Source organism: Electrophorus electricus, chromosome 3 (genome assembly GCF_013358815.1).
Source record: "Electrophorus electricus isolate fEleEle1 chromosome 3, fEleEle1.pri, whole genome shotgun sequence".
Classification (NCBI taxonomy): Eukaryota; Metazoa; Chordata; class Actinopteri; order Gymnotiformes; family Gymnotidae; genus Electrophorus; species Electrophorus electricus.
In genome coordinates this window covers 19799758-19812957 of record NC_049537.1, presented here as the reverse complement: position 1 = coordinate 19812957, position 13200 = coordinate 19799758, and the positions used below count along the sequence as shown (strand labels likewise).

At 41.3% G+C, this 13200-nt stretch overlaps 1 protein-coding gene across 1 annotated transcript in view; it reads left to right on the top strand.

The window, feature by feature from the left end:
• ppp2r5a (protein phosphatase 2, regulatory subunit B', alpha isoform) overlaps nucleotides 1-12852 on the top strand; it is a 36014-nt gene extending 23162 nt beyond the window's left edge. Inside the window, exons 3-13 of the mRNA XM_027015557.2 lie at nucleotides 1047-1148; nucleotides 1495-1587; nucleotides 3086-3216; nucleotides 4581-4640; nucleotides 5704-5812; nucleotides 7280-7333; nucleotides 7640-7690; nucleotides 8408-8527; nucleotides 8998-9125; nucleotides 9215-9316; nucleotides 9806-12852. Coding sequence (XP_026871358.2) covers nucleotides 1047-1148; nucleotides 1495-1587; nucleotides 3086-3216; nucleotides 4581-4640; nucleotides 5704-5812; nucleotides 7280-7333; nucleotides 7640-7690; nucleotides 8408-8527; nucleotides 8998-9125; nucleotides 9215-9316; nucleotides 9806-10010 — 1155 coding nt within the window. The 3' untranslated portion in view covers nucleotides 10011-12852. The remainder of the gene's footprint in view (nucleotides 1-1046; nucleotides 1149-1494; nucleotides 1588-3085; nucleotides 3217-4580; nucleotides 4641-5703; nucleotides 5813-7279; nucleotides 7334-7639; nucleotides 7691-8407; nucleotides 8528-8997; nucleotides 9126-9214; nucleotides 9317-9805) is intronic.
• The last annotated feature ends 348 nt before the right edge of the window (nucleotides 12853-13200 follow it).

Sequence of the window (13200 nt, the reverse complement as noted above, 5' to 3'; positions counted from 1 at the left end):
AACCCCAGGGAATATTGTCAGGCTGAGTAAACCATGTGTTGTTACTGCCACTGGGTCAAACAGAGAATCTCGAGTGCATGACCCTCTTTCAAACACGCCCACCGATCCAGGTCCCTCGCCGCTGTGTGTCTGTGTGTGGCATGTGCTCCTACACATGTGCCGTTCAGATATGTTAAAGCCTTGGTACACTTTGCCGCATGGCATGTGTGACTCCTGTTTGTAAATTGGTGTGATTTGAGAAATCCATTGACTTAAATGGTTTCAAAAGCAAAAAATAGGAAAGTTGTTCCAAGTAAGTAGGTGTTGCCTCTTCCTGGTATAAATGAAAGAAGGCCTCTCAGCTATCTGCACAAACGTCATAGTCAAACAGCACAAATTTATGATGATTTTTATTACATTTTCAGTCAAAATGGCCATTAAGTAAGAGTTATTCATTTTAAAATATGAACACACAAAGCCTCCGACATATCAGATATATAATATCAAATCTGTCTATTGGATTTGTCGAGTTTTTACTTCTTTGAACTTTTATCGATTTCATTCTGCTGGTCTTACAAAATACAGTTGATCCCTCCCATCTAAAGACTTTCCTAAATGTGCACATTTTTACCGTTCAAAGATAATGTAGCATTATGTAAAGTGTGTGTACTGGTCCCTCTCCAAGGATGTGACGTGTGTATTGAGTGCGCAATACCCTGCAGAGATCAGTTGATTTATTTTATTTTTTTTTTTAAATTTGATTTCTTAAAGCCAGTTTAAGTTTACTTTGTTTTGGCAAATTTATGAATTTGTCTTAAGCTACACTCACCCAATCCCTTTTTTTTATTATTTATTTATTTTTATTCAACTACTAAGGGAGAGATCTGTGTCAGCCTGCTACGTAGAGTGCAAAAAAAAAGAATAATGAATTGCTTAATAAATGCATTTTTAAAAATCAGTGCTGCCAATGTGTATGAGAACAATGCAGCTTCCTGCAGTCCCCCTTCTGTGTTGGGGAAGGAGGCAAGGTCCTCTGAGCTAACGCAAGTCATGTTCATCATTCCCAGATTAGTACCAACCTGTTCAGAACACTGCCACCCAGTGAAAACCCAGATTTCGACCCAGAAGAAGATGAGCCCTCTTTGGAAGCCGCATGGCCACACATTCAGGTATGTAGCGATGGATAGTCATATTACGTCTGGGGTAATAGGCTCTATTCTATGTAAATGTAAGTAATGCGTGACCAATTTTTCACCTGTAAAAGTAACTGAGGAGGGACTATTGCACAAATCCTGCTTGGTGACAGCTGGTATACCTTATTAATTCCACCACTTTTACTTTGTATAGCATTTGTATGACAGCTCACAGAGTAATTGGAATACAATCTTGTAGCCATTGCGACTCCAGGTTCCAGTTGTAATTTAATTGCCGTAGTTGTGAAGTGACTCAACTTTTTCCTTTTGCTTGATTTGTGTTTTTATATTTATTGGTTGCCTAAATTTTCTTTTCTTGCAGCTGGTATATGAGTTTTTACTCCGTTTCCTGGAAAACCCGGATTTCCAGCCGAGCACTGCAAAGCGTTACATCGATCAAAAGTTTGTGTTACAGGTGTGTGTCATGCGCACATAAACTCACTGCGGTTATGCAAGTGTTTGCTTACTTTGGGAAGATCATGGAAATTGAGGACTAGTTCTAAGTCTGAAGCAATTTGCTTAAATTTAATTTATGTAATACTCTTTTTTCATTAGCTTGTCAAAGTGATTTTATATTGGAAATTTCAGATGTGTAGAGGGAAATACTATTAACCAAGCCTTGGACTAAGCGTTGGATACAATAGACAGTCGGTCACCACCGGGATCACAGGCCTGGCTGGTACAGGGCAGGGACAGAGCGGCAAGTGACGAGGACCAGTTGCCATGATATGAGTGTTGGTTTCCCCCCAGGTCTTTAAATAGCGCGCCTCTGTTTCCTGTGCAGGAAGGGGAGAGGATGGCATGGTTCGGGGGTGGGGCTTAGTGAGAGTGAGTTAGGAAGGTAAAGAAAGACAATTGTAGGGAAGCGGTTTTAAAAAAAGCAGCTCTGAACGAGGCCGGGATGCTGTACTGTGGTCTGGATTTTGATTGTCACTGATTTTGAGTTTGTCTGAATTTCCTATCATAGACCCAGAACCCACTCGGAGTTCACCAACACAGCACAGTTGAGTTAGCAGTTAGTTGAGCAGTTGCTTTTCAATGACGCCCGTGTTGGGTTTTAAGTTGTAATTCTGTTGGTATAGTTATGGCTCATCTTTTAACACACGGTCCACAAACACTGCATGTTTTCTAGTATTCTTTAGCTGCAGGGAAGATGGCAGTATCCTTCAGCTTCATCAGTGGTCATTTTCGCGCTACCGGACCACTGTTGGCTGGATATTGTTGGGTGGCAGATCACTCTCAACCAAACACGGGCTTTAAAAACTACAGTGCCTCTGCTGTCCCTGATCCACTCATTCCAGCACAACACCTGCTACCATGCCATAATCATGTCAGTGTCACAGCTGTGAGAATAAAATCCAGTCAGTAGTGGTTCTGTAGTCACATGGCCAGTGATGAATGGGGTAGAGAGTGGCTGACAAACTGGCAACAGATGTAACTGAACGCGTATAAAAATAACAACACTTATAAAATCAACCTATAAGATGTGTAAACCATTGAGTGTAAATGCAAGATTGATTTTTGTAATAAATTGGCTGGGGAGTTTGTAGGCTATAGATGTTTGTAATAAATTGGATTGTAAGTGCACAGGCTAAGAATGATCAGGAACTCTGCCTCACACTGGGAACTTGGACAGTGGAGAGTGCAAATATGGCTGCTATGATTTACACATTTTATGGCATCAGGGAGATGAGATGTGAGAATTGATTTAGAAGTGTAGTTTCTTTTTTGCTTGCCTAGAGAATGTCACCATGTAACAGGGATAAATGGTGTTGCAAGTGCCTTGATAGGACAGACTGAAGTTCACAAGTTTTGGTCTTATTGGTCTTACATGGAAATAACTTAGAAATGTTGTTTTCTCACACACACACACTCTGTTTCTCTCTCTGTCATTCTCTCGCTCCCTCTCTCAGCTGTTGGATCTCTTTGACAGTGAAGACCCACGGGAGAGAGACTTCCTGAAAACTATCCTGCATCGCATCTATGGAAAATTTCTGGGCTTGCGTGCCTTTATCCGCAAACAAATAAACAACATTTTCTTACGGTAATAATATATGCTCCAATAACAAGTTCAGTAAATACATAATGCCACCACCACCACTACCAACAGGCATATGCCCACCCCCCCCCAACACCAGGCACTTGTTGCTGTGGAAACGCACAAGTTGAGTAAATGTGGGGTTCCTATCTAAATACAAGTGTAGTATGTTTCTATTTGCTCTCAGATCTTATTAAATGTAGAAATGTTGAACTGTAGCTCTGTATTGAAATGATCAGCCTTTATGGTACAAGTTCACTGCCTCCAAAGGCTTTGACACCTTTGGCACCAGAGGTGACATGACCCATGGTCACACAACTCTGGGCCCAACACCCTTCAGAGTCCGCCATCGTTTTCAGTCACGCAGTTGAGCACTTGTGTCCCCACTACGTCTGGTTTGTTGCATGCTCAGCTCCCAGAGTGCAAGCTTGTTCACACATTACGAGCGTGAGCGAAGCGTGTGAATATGTTTATGCCGGCAAAACACGGTGCTGCTCTCAAGGGACCAGAAGCCATCTCTGTGCTGCTAGCCTCCCAGCATGTACGTGTGACTGTTGGTTTTTCTCTCTGTCTCTTCTTGTCTCTATCAAAGCTTCTATCTCTTTCTTTTCATCTTTCTCTTTTGTATTTCTCTCTCTCATGTGTTTGCATTGTGTGGCCTGGAGTTGCATTCATGTCTGCATTACTGTGCCCACCCAGACCATCTGTTGCAGGGTTGTAAATAGAAGCATGTGTCGGAGGTTTCTGTCAATGAGTGGGCACAGCAATACAGAGGCTCCATACCACCCCCACCCCTCTGCCTGAAACAGCCCCACCCCCTAAGACCCCACCCTCAACCCACAAACCTCTGTCCAAAAATAGCCCCTCCCCCAGATACCACCCCCACTCTCTGTCCAAAAATAGCCCCTCCCCCAGACACGACCCCATCCTCTGTCCAAAAATAGCCCCTCCCCCAGACACCATCCCCATCCTCCTGTCCAAAAATAGCCCCTCCCACAGACACCATCCCCACCCCCTGTCCAAAAATAGCCCCTCCCACAGACACCATCCCCACCCCTTGTCCAAAACTAGTCCCTCCCCCAAATGACACTACCCTCAACCCTCTGTCCAGAAATAGCCCCTCCCCCAAATGACACCACCCTCAACCCTCTGCCCCAAATTACCCCTCCCCTAAAGACACCACGTCCAGCCCTCTGCCCAAAAAGAGTTGCAGATTGTTACTACCCTTACTACTGCCAGCCAGGTTCTTTTATTCTGTCATTCATTCAAATGTTGATTTTAAATTTTTGATTTGTCCCCAAGTCACTCTTTTTCATGTGAGTAAATGTAGGACCCATTCTGTAGTTCGATACTAAACATCTGCTCCCCAGGTTCATTTATGAGACCGAACATTTCAATGGAGTGGCTGAGCTTCTGGAGATACTGGGGAGGTGAGTGCACCCCTGGTGCTGACCCCCCCCCCCCCCAACCCTTAAGCCTGCACATGACCCAGATATTTTTTTCTGACTTGCATCTTTTGTATCCTAAATGTAATACGCTAACACACATGACACGGATCTGTTCTAAAGGGAAGAGGCTCTATGAAATTATATTCTAATAATATTCTATTATATTTATTTTTTCAGAACTTAGATTGAAAATGAACAGTGATTAGATTGAAATGAACAGACCAGAGGCTAGAGACAATTCTTAAAAAGGGGGGTTAAACAACCTGCCATTACTTCCAATTCTGTATCTTCTTTGTATTGTGAAGAATTTTAAATGTTTAATTACACCTACTTAAACAAAATTTTTATATCTACATTATATACAGCTGTAAGACAAAGAAACAGAGAAAGTTTGCCAAACTGATGACCAGTTTTTAACAAATGCTCTTGATAGGATTCCTGTTTTTAGAAAGTACATCTTACCACTGATTAATATTCAGTTTAATATTCATATCTATCTCCCTTTCTTGCCAGGGTAGCTTTCTCTGTGTGCGTCTGTCCTGTAAATGAGTAATTTTCGATCAATCATGTGTTCATGCTTTCCACTAATTAATCATTAATTATTCATCAATATTTGAATAATTAATTAATATGGACTATTAATTATTCATATTTTGTTAGTTATAGAAATGTCATTGCCAGACTTTGTTGCCATAGACCACCAAGACGGGTACAGAACGGTAATTATGCCAGACTTTCCTCTAATCATGCCCGCTCCTGAGCACCACACGGCCGAGCGTTAGAGCCGCGCCGGTCCTGAGCACCAAAGTGCCGAGCAGGAGAGGCGCATCAGTCCTGAGCACCACAGTGCCGAGCCAGTGGTCAACACTGCTAAGGGACTGCTGGCACCGTGGCTCTCCCAGTGTTCCTCTTCCGGTGCTGTGGGAATCTGCAGCCTCCTAAGGGCATTACCTGCTTCCTGCCTCACACCTGTGCCTCCCACCTGTATGATGGCCAGTGACTGGGTGTTCTGGTGGATTTAAATGCCTGTTCTGCTTTGACACAGCATCATCAATGGATTTGCTCTGCCACTGAAGGCCGAACACAAGCAGTTTCTGATGAAGGTGCTCATACCCATGCACACAACCAGAGGGCTGGCCCTTTTCCATGCACAGGTACTGCAACACAAACACACGCACGCACGCACGCACAAAGACATGTACATGTAAGTTAATAGCAAACCATTGGTATGATTTCTAAAAATGTACATTCAGCTCTGACGCATTCAATTTTCCAAATGTAAGTGTAAGACCCATGATAAACTGTTTACAGACACTGTATTATAAATTATGAGTTCATCAGCATGACTAAGCAGATTAGAAGCTAGTCAGTTTTCAGATTTTCTGATGGATGAAAAGATTCTGTGAGTCTACACATGCCCAGGTGAGCATGCTACTACACAGGGGCCTTGGCAGAGAATGACACAAAAAGAAAAAGAAAGCAAACAGCAGGGAGCCAAGATAGCTGCCTTGTAAAGTCTCCTGTATTTCATTGTATTTCGTTCCCCTTTCCATCCAGTAACTTGAGAGGCAAGTAAATCTATTTCAGAAAAAGTCACATTCCAGAAAAAAAGTACGCTGATGGATTGATATTGACTGCTTTTCTACACATCTGCAGTGTGTCAGTGAGAAGAGCAGGGACAGGGGCAAGCCTCTGTCTTCTCCATTCAGAATGACCCTGGTCTCCAAGCATCACAATGCTACATTCCTATTAACGTTTAGACATTGTCCGAAAGGACCTCAGGCTGCCATTGATTTAACCTGATATTTTTGGACAATAACACCATCTAGTGGTTCATTTGCAATTTTGATGAGAAATCTGACTCTCTTGATGCCGCATTTATCAAACACTGTCTGGTCTGTCAGATATTTGCTTGTGGGCTGCAAGTCTCAGAATCAGGAATTTAGACGTGTAGGGACATTGAGTCTGGGTTGGATCAGGTGATGTGTTGCAGTCGTTGCAACATCTCAAAAAAATTTAAAACTGAACAAATGCTTCTTTTGAGGTACAAATCTAAGAGCCATTGCTATAGGTTAGCTCTCATATAAAAGAATGAGTGTGGAACTCAAATTAAAATGCATGTTGGGTGTACATCCATGCCTAAGAGTAATATTCATACAACTGTACTTTTTAAAAATTGTAATTACGGTATTTTTTGTGACAAATTATTTTAGTGTCGGATAATTTCCTTATTTATTAGATTATTTTGGTGTAATTTACATGTTTATGAACACCTTTATGTTGGTAATTCAAGTCTAAATGAATAATCATCCTGCATATGAATGTGCCAGTGATTTTGCATGTAAAAGGTCATGGTTACCTTGAAATTTGAGATTATTATGAGCTAAGTATTTTTGAATACATAGTCTCACAAGTAAAATGCATGTTTTCTAAAGAGGCTTTTATCTGTGTAGTCCACAGTCAGACACATTTAAAGCAAAGCCTTTTTTAAATTATCAAATGTATTATAAGTAGGCATAGTGAATAAATGGACAAATAAATCCAAATCATTCATACACAGATGATGACAAAGACTGGTCGTCTAAAGTTCTCATGTCGTACTCCTCTTCTGATTCCTGCAGCTGGCATATTGTGTGGTTCAGTTCCTGGAGAAGGACAGCACCCTCACAGAGCCGGTAGCACACGACTCCCAGCATACACCTCTTCAGTCTTTCCCAGTCCTGCTGACGGAGTTCCCTCCACTACACCTATCGGAGCTTTCCCTGCTCCGGCGCAAGAATAGTAATTGGCCAGCTGACTGACCTTGTAAATGAGCTGATGGGTTGGGTCAGCTGTCAGCTACACGGGGCTGCTCCAGGGTCAAGGCTGGGAAATAGTGCCCTAAAGCACTCCATTTGCAGGAGCACTAGTTTTTATGGTCTTTGCAACACTTTAGAATGCCGCCCTCATCACTGTGCTTTGGTTTGTATGTATTCCTGCAGGTGGTCCGTGGGCTTCTGAAATTTTGGCCCAAGACCTGTAGCCAGAAAGAGGTAAGACAGATGATTCCAGTAAATGACCTAAACGATTCGACGTTCATCAAGTGTACTGGCGTACTGAGCTGGATTTACACTGTGCGATCGTGACCGTTATGCTGTCACAGACAACAGTTGCAGATTGTTTTCTTTAGTCGCAAGTTAAAATCTTCTGTCCTTGAACTTGTATGTTGTGCTCCATGGCAGCCGATTTAGGTCCTCTGTGACCAAAGACGGCCTATGATTATATTCTGGCTGTGTCAGATATTTTGCTCCAAAATCTCAGTGTGACCACTGCTACAACACACAACCAGTAGGGGCTGGCCCGGAATTACACGCAACCTATGCGCAAACTAGAAATGGTGAAAACAAAATGAAGTATGTGGGACTCGAAGGACATTTGTGGGCTGGATTTGTGGCAGCAGAGGGAATTTTGGCAAAAATTTTGGCAAAAAATAAGTCACATAAGCAGAAAATCAAAAACCCACAATGCCATAAAATTATCACCAGAAAAACAAACTTTCTATAGACCGCTGGAATCACACAATGCAAAACCGGCTTTACTTGACAAGTGTATGTATCCTGTAAAGATTTAACACCCCTTTTCTATGTACTGATCTATATTACGAACATAAAATATCAGATAATATTGTTCCTTGTCTATAATTAAATGCCCTATTGTCCATTTGTTCATATACATTCACTCACAATGTTGTTCTTGGTTCTCATGCTTAGGTTATGTTTTTGGGAGAAATCGAGGAGATTCTGGACATTATTGAGCCTACTCAGTTTAAGAAGATCCAGGAACCATTGTTTAAACAAATCTCTAAGTGTGTGGCTAGTCCTCATTTTCAGGTATGGTCAGTCCAAAAATGTCTCATTCTCCCATTTTAAAGTTTATTTTTAAAGTTTATATTAAATCTAAACGGCATTGCTTAATAATTCTCTTATTGTTTCAAACGCTTCACTATTAGACATGAGCTCCTTCATTACTTAGTTTCAATATTGTTTCACTTTCTTACAAATCAGAAATCTTTATTAAACCTGTGTTTCTTATGTTCTGTGCGAAGGGCTGCAGCCAGTTACTAACTACAACCTAGGCTTGTACTGAGACCTGGGACTTTTGTCCTATATTGGACTTTTATCTTTAATAATACAAACCTGAGTGTACAGCAAAAGAAGCAGTCATGGTCGCCCTGAGCTAGTCAGCCCTACGGCTGGAGGACTTCACCCTCCATCTCAGTCTCTGCAGGCTACAAAGACAGTAGCTTCACCCTAAGACAGCATCCTTTAGATCGTAATGCAAGAAAATGACTCTTCCACAGGTAGCAGAACGGTCACTGTACTTCTGGAACAACGAGTACATCCTGAGCCTCATTGAGGAAAACATAGACAAGATCCTGCCCCTCATGTTCGGGAGCCTGTACAGGATTTCCAAGGAGCACTGGAACCAGTACGTACTGCATGCACACCAGTTGACTCTGAGCTGATGTGAGCCAACATGCAGAATGTGTTTTTCCTCATCATCCTCAACTTTTGCAGGACGATTGTAGCTCTCGTGTACAACGTGCTGAAAACACTGATGGAGATGAACGGCAAGCTGTTTGACGAGCTTACAGCCTCGTACAAAGCCGACAGGCAACGGTGAGACTTTTCTCCAAGATGACATAACAGGAAGTGCATTTGCAAAAATATATCACTGCTAGAGCACACGCGTGTTTTCTGCCACTCTTGGGAAAAGAGACACTCTCTTTTTATACATATATTGAAGCCCTGGTCCAGGTAATGTTAAATTGTATAAAGCGATGGGTGTCAACCTGCTGGTTCTGTGTACACCAAACAAAAGAGGATGACCATGAAAAAAACTGACATTACAATTAAAAAGTCTAAATTACTTTAGCCATTGGTAAATAATAATACTGATATCTCATCAGAGTAAAGAAATCCAAGATGGTGATTCCTAAACAGGCTGCTCTGAGAAAGTAAAAATAAAATGCCAAACTAAATCAGTAATCTTCTTCCTCTGCACTGCATGCTTTACTTTTGTTTACGTAAAGCGAGAACAGGTATACAAGTATATTATAACAAACTACCTTTCTTCCCATTCGAACCTTCTCACGCTTGTGTCCTCAGAGAGAAGAAGAAAGAGCAGGAGAGGGAGGACCTGTGGGAGAAGCTGGAGGCCCTGAAGCTGCAGGACGTCTCCAACAGCCGCGGGCTGCAGATCGCCCAGAACAACAACAACAACAACAACAGCCTCACGAATGCGGAGGAGCCAAACACCTCAGCTGCCATCACAGACAGTGTTAACAGCCAGACCTTCAACTGTGCCAAATGACACTGGACTGCTTTTTTTTTTTTTTTAAATTTAAGACGTGTCGGTTTTAAAAACCAGCTGCGAGTGGTCAAGAAGACAGGCTCTGTATAGACGTTAAACCTGAAAATGCGTAAAGAAAAGCTATATATATCTCTAAATAGAACAACTTTATTCTTTTTTGGCAGAAAATAATATATTTCAGCTATGTAAGACTATTTTTGGATGTTAAAGTGTAGTCACGTTATCGTGCTGAAATTTTGTTCACTGATCAAAGTTTTGACCTCCCCGCTTCTAGGGCCTAGTTTGGAGCTCGGTAGTACAAGAGCATGCTCTTAAAGTCGCACTTTATTTTGATGGGGTCCAGTGCTGATGTGAGTGCATGTCCCACCACTGAAAAACCAATCAGCTGCATTATGAAAGCTCGAGTATGAATGTTGGCTACGTGGGATATTCACCTGTCATATTGCATCACTGGACTTTAGCTACTTTAAGAATAACAAGAACCGGAGTGCGGCCTGGCACTGTTTAGCTTCAGTATGGTTTCAGTATGGCGTTAGTCTGTTTGATCATTTTTTGCCCATCCTAGGGTAACCAATTGGGTCAATGGGAAAAACCATATGCATGTGTTTGAATCGCGGAGAGCTGATTCTTCTGAGGACATGTCATCACCTCTGTGTGAGGAGATGGTAGTACTTCCTAGGAGCTGTCACCTCTCGATCCACCTCTGGATCGCAGTTGAAGGAAGTACAGGAACTGGTGGTGAGGCTTTGCGGAATGTTCTTATCAGTTGTAAAATCCAGGTTGAGATCAAATGGTCTAACTAGAAAATGTACTGTTTCAGTTCTCACCTGTCCTGTGCCACAACTTAAAACATTAAATAGAGATATATAGGCTGTCTGTTCCCACATATCTATTCTAGCATATTTAACTCAGTGTGCTGATGCTGGATGGATCAGGCCTTTTGGATGTCTGAGAACCTGAACCACAATAGTGAGCAATAAGTTATATGATCGACTGTGTTCATTTAAATTCAGTTATGTTGACGTTACATCTCACAAGCAGCTGATGGTTCTTTGCCTTCATCTGCTGACTAGCGTCGTCTTGGTTTTAGATGTAGATGTTTTAGGGCCTTATTTAGAGACAGATTTATCTGTAGATGACTGTGATGAACACTTTTAGGACCTTCCTTTCACAGGCCTCAACTGAAGCCTAGTTTTTATTTTTTAAAAGCCACGGATTTTCCAGTGAGCTGTTGGTACTCGAATAAAAAAAGAAAACAAAAAAGAAGGAAAGAGAAGGAGGAACACAGCCTCCCCAGTCATGCCATTGTGAACCAGTTTAGTCTCCAACATTTGCTTTGCACATATTAGGTTGTATGTGATGGACTGGCACCCTGTCCAGGTATGGTTCCTGCCTTGTGCCGTGTGCAACCGGGACAGGCTCCAGCCCCCGCAACCCCGAATTGGATTATGTGGTTTAGAAGATGAATGAATGAATGAATGAATGAATGAATGAATGAATGAATGAATGAGTGTTGCTGTCCAAAAGCGCCTTTTGCTGTAATACCAAAAACTGAACCGCTGGTCACAGCCGTTTTCATTTTGGTCTGTTAATATGTAATGTTTCCAAAAGAAATCTGATATTTTCACTAGGAGTCTAAGGTTGATTTATCAAATATAGTAATATTTAATTATAGAAAGTTGTAAAATGGTGCATTTTGTATTTGTTTTCAGTAGCAATTTATGATTCCTGCTCTATATGGCCAGGATTACACTGGGTGAGAATATGTGCAACATATCTGCATTCCTTTATATTCTAAACACAGGAGAGGAAAAGAAGGTGTTTATACCCATGAAAGAAGTATTAACCATTTTCCCCTTGAAACAAACATAGCTGAATATATCAGTTGCTCTGTGTTATCTTGGTGAAAATTGTTCTAGGGGTTTCCATAAAAGGGTCTGAGCCAAGACTACCGTTTCAGTTTTTTTTTCATTATAGGGCATTACCCAAGAACTTAGTTTAGTTAAGTGGATTACGTGGATATGAACATACGGGTTTTCCATTTGATTCAAGGGTTGCCACATGCTTAAGACCATGCTTTTGTACTAAGAACATCTAAATCTGGTAATTAGGGTTTCTGGGGGTTTTTTTAAGCTTTTAATATACTGCTGGTCTGTTTAAAAATGTGGGATTTGGGGATGAAGTTCTGACTTGAATATTTCTGATTATGCTACACTTAGAAACTTGAAGCTTTAGTCTGATGTAGTGTGTGTTCTATTTGATGTGCTTTTCACCCGGTGCAGAGCTCGAGCGTTGGAGACAGGTGAGATGAGCATCATACGGGCACCAGGGCCAGAGATGCAATGATTCATACTTCTACTGCAGCTGTCTGAAAGGAGGAGGCCAGGTTACAAATGTAACTTATGAATGAGAAGCACCTGATAACTATAGAGACGCAGCCTGCAGTATTAGCACGCTAAAGAGTGTGTGTGGATTGGGGGCTACTGAATTAGGCTGAATTGTTGTCTCTATGAAAAGGAAACTCGCAGGTAGGTGGAAAGTGAGAGCCATATATTTTCAGTGTATTTTAAAAATTTAAGGAATAAATCAGGGTTGATTGGACCAGTCTGGGTCTGAAGGTTAACTGGTGTGTAACCCAATTACCATGTGGGTTAAGCAGTGACTTTCTGTGCTTCAAGGTAAATATTTTTGTTATTGATGTTGCTGTAGGTCTCTTTATTTGTTGAATTTCTCTGATACTTCTTTGTCAGAGTACCATTCCTGTCCATGTGAAATCCAGTTATGTGGAGAACTTTAACATTTTGAATACCACTGAAATAAAGTCAACCTTATGTTTCTACAACCAGTCCCAGGAACGGTGTTCATTTATTAAAAAAATAATTAAATAAAAAGAGGTCTAATTTTGTTTTTATATGCAGTTCCAATGAGAAAAGATAGTAAGGTGTTTTTGTTCTCAGTTTGCAATTGCTATTAGTAATTCAAGTTAAACCAATTATTTTTAAAGATTTAACATTTCATATATTCATATTTCATATTAAACTGCAAACATCATGAATTTTGTCAATTTAGAATTGCTGGGGACTTTGAGAGTGCGATCCAGGCACTACTGCTGAACACTGGTAAATGCTTCCTTTGTACAGTCATGGCCAAAAGTTTTGAGACTAGCACAAATTTTGGTTTTCACAAAGTT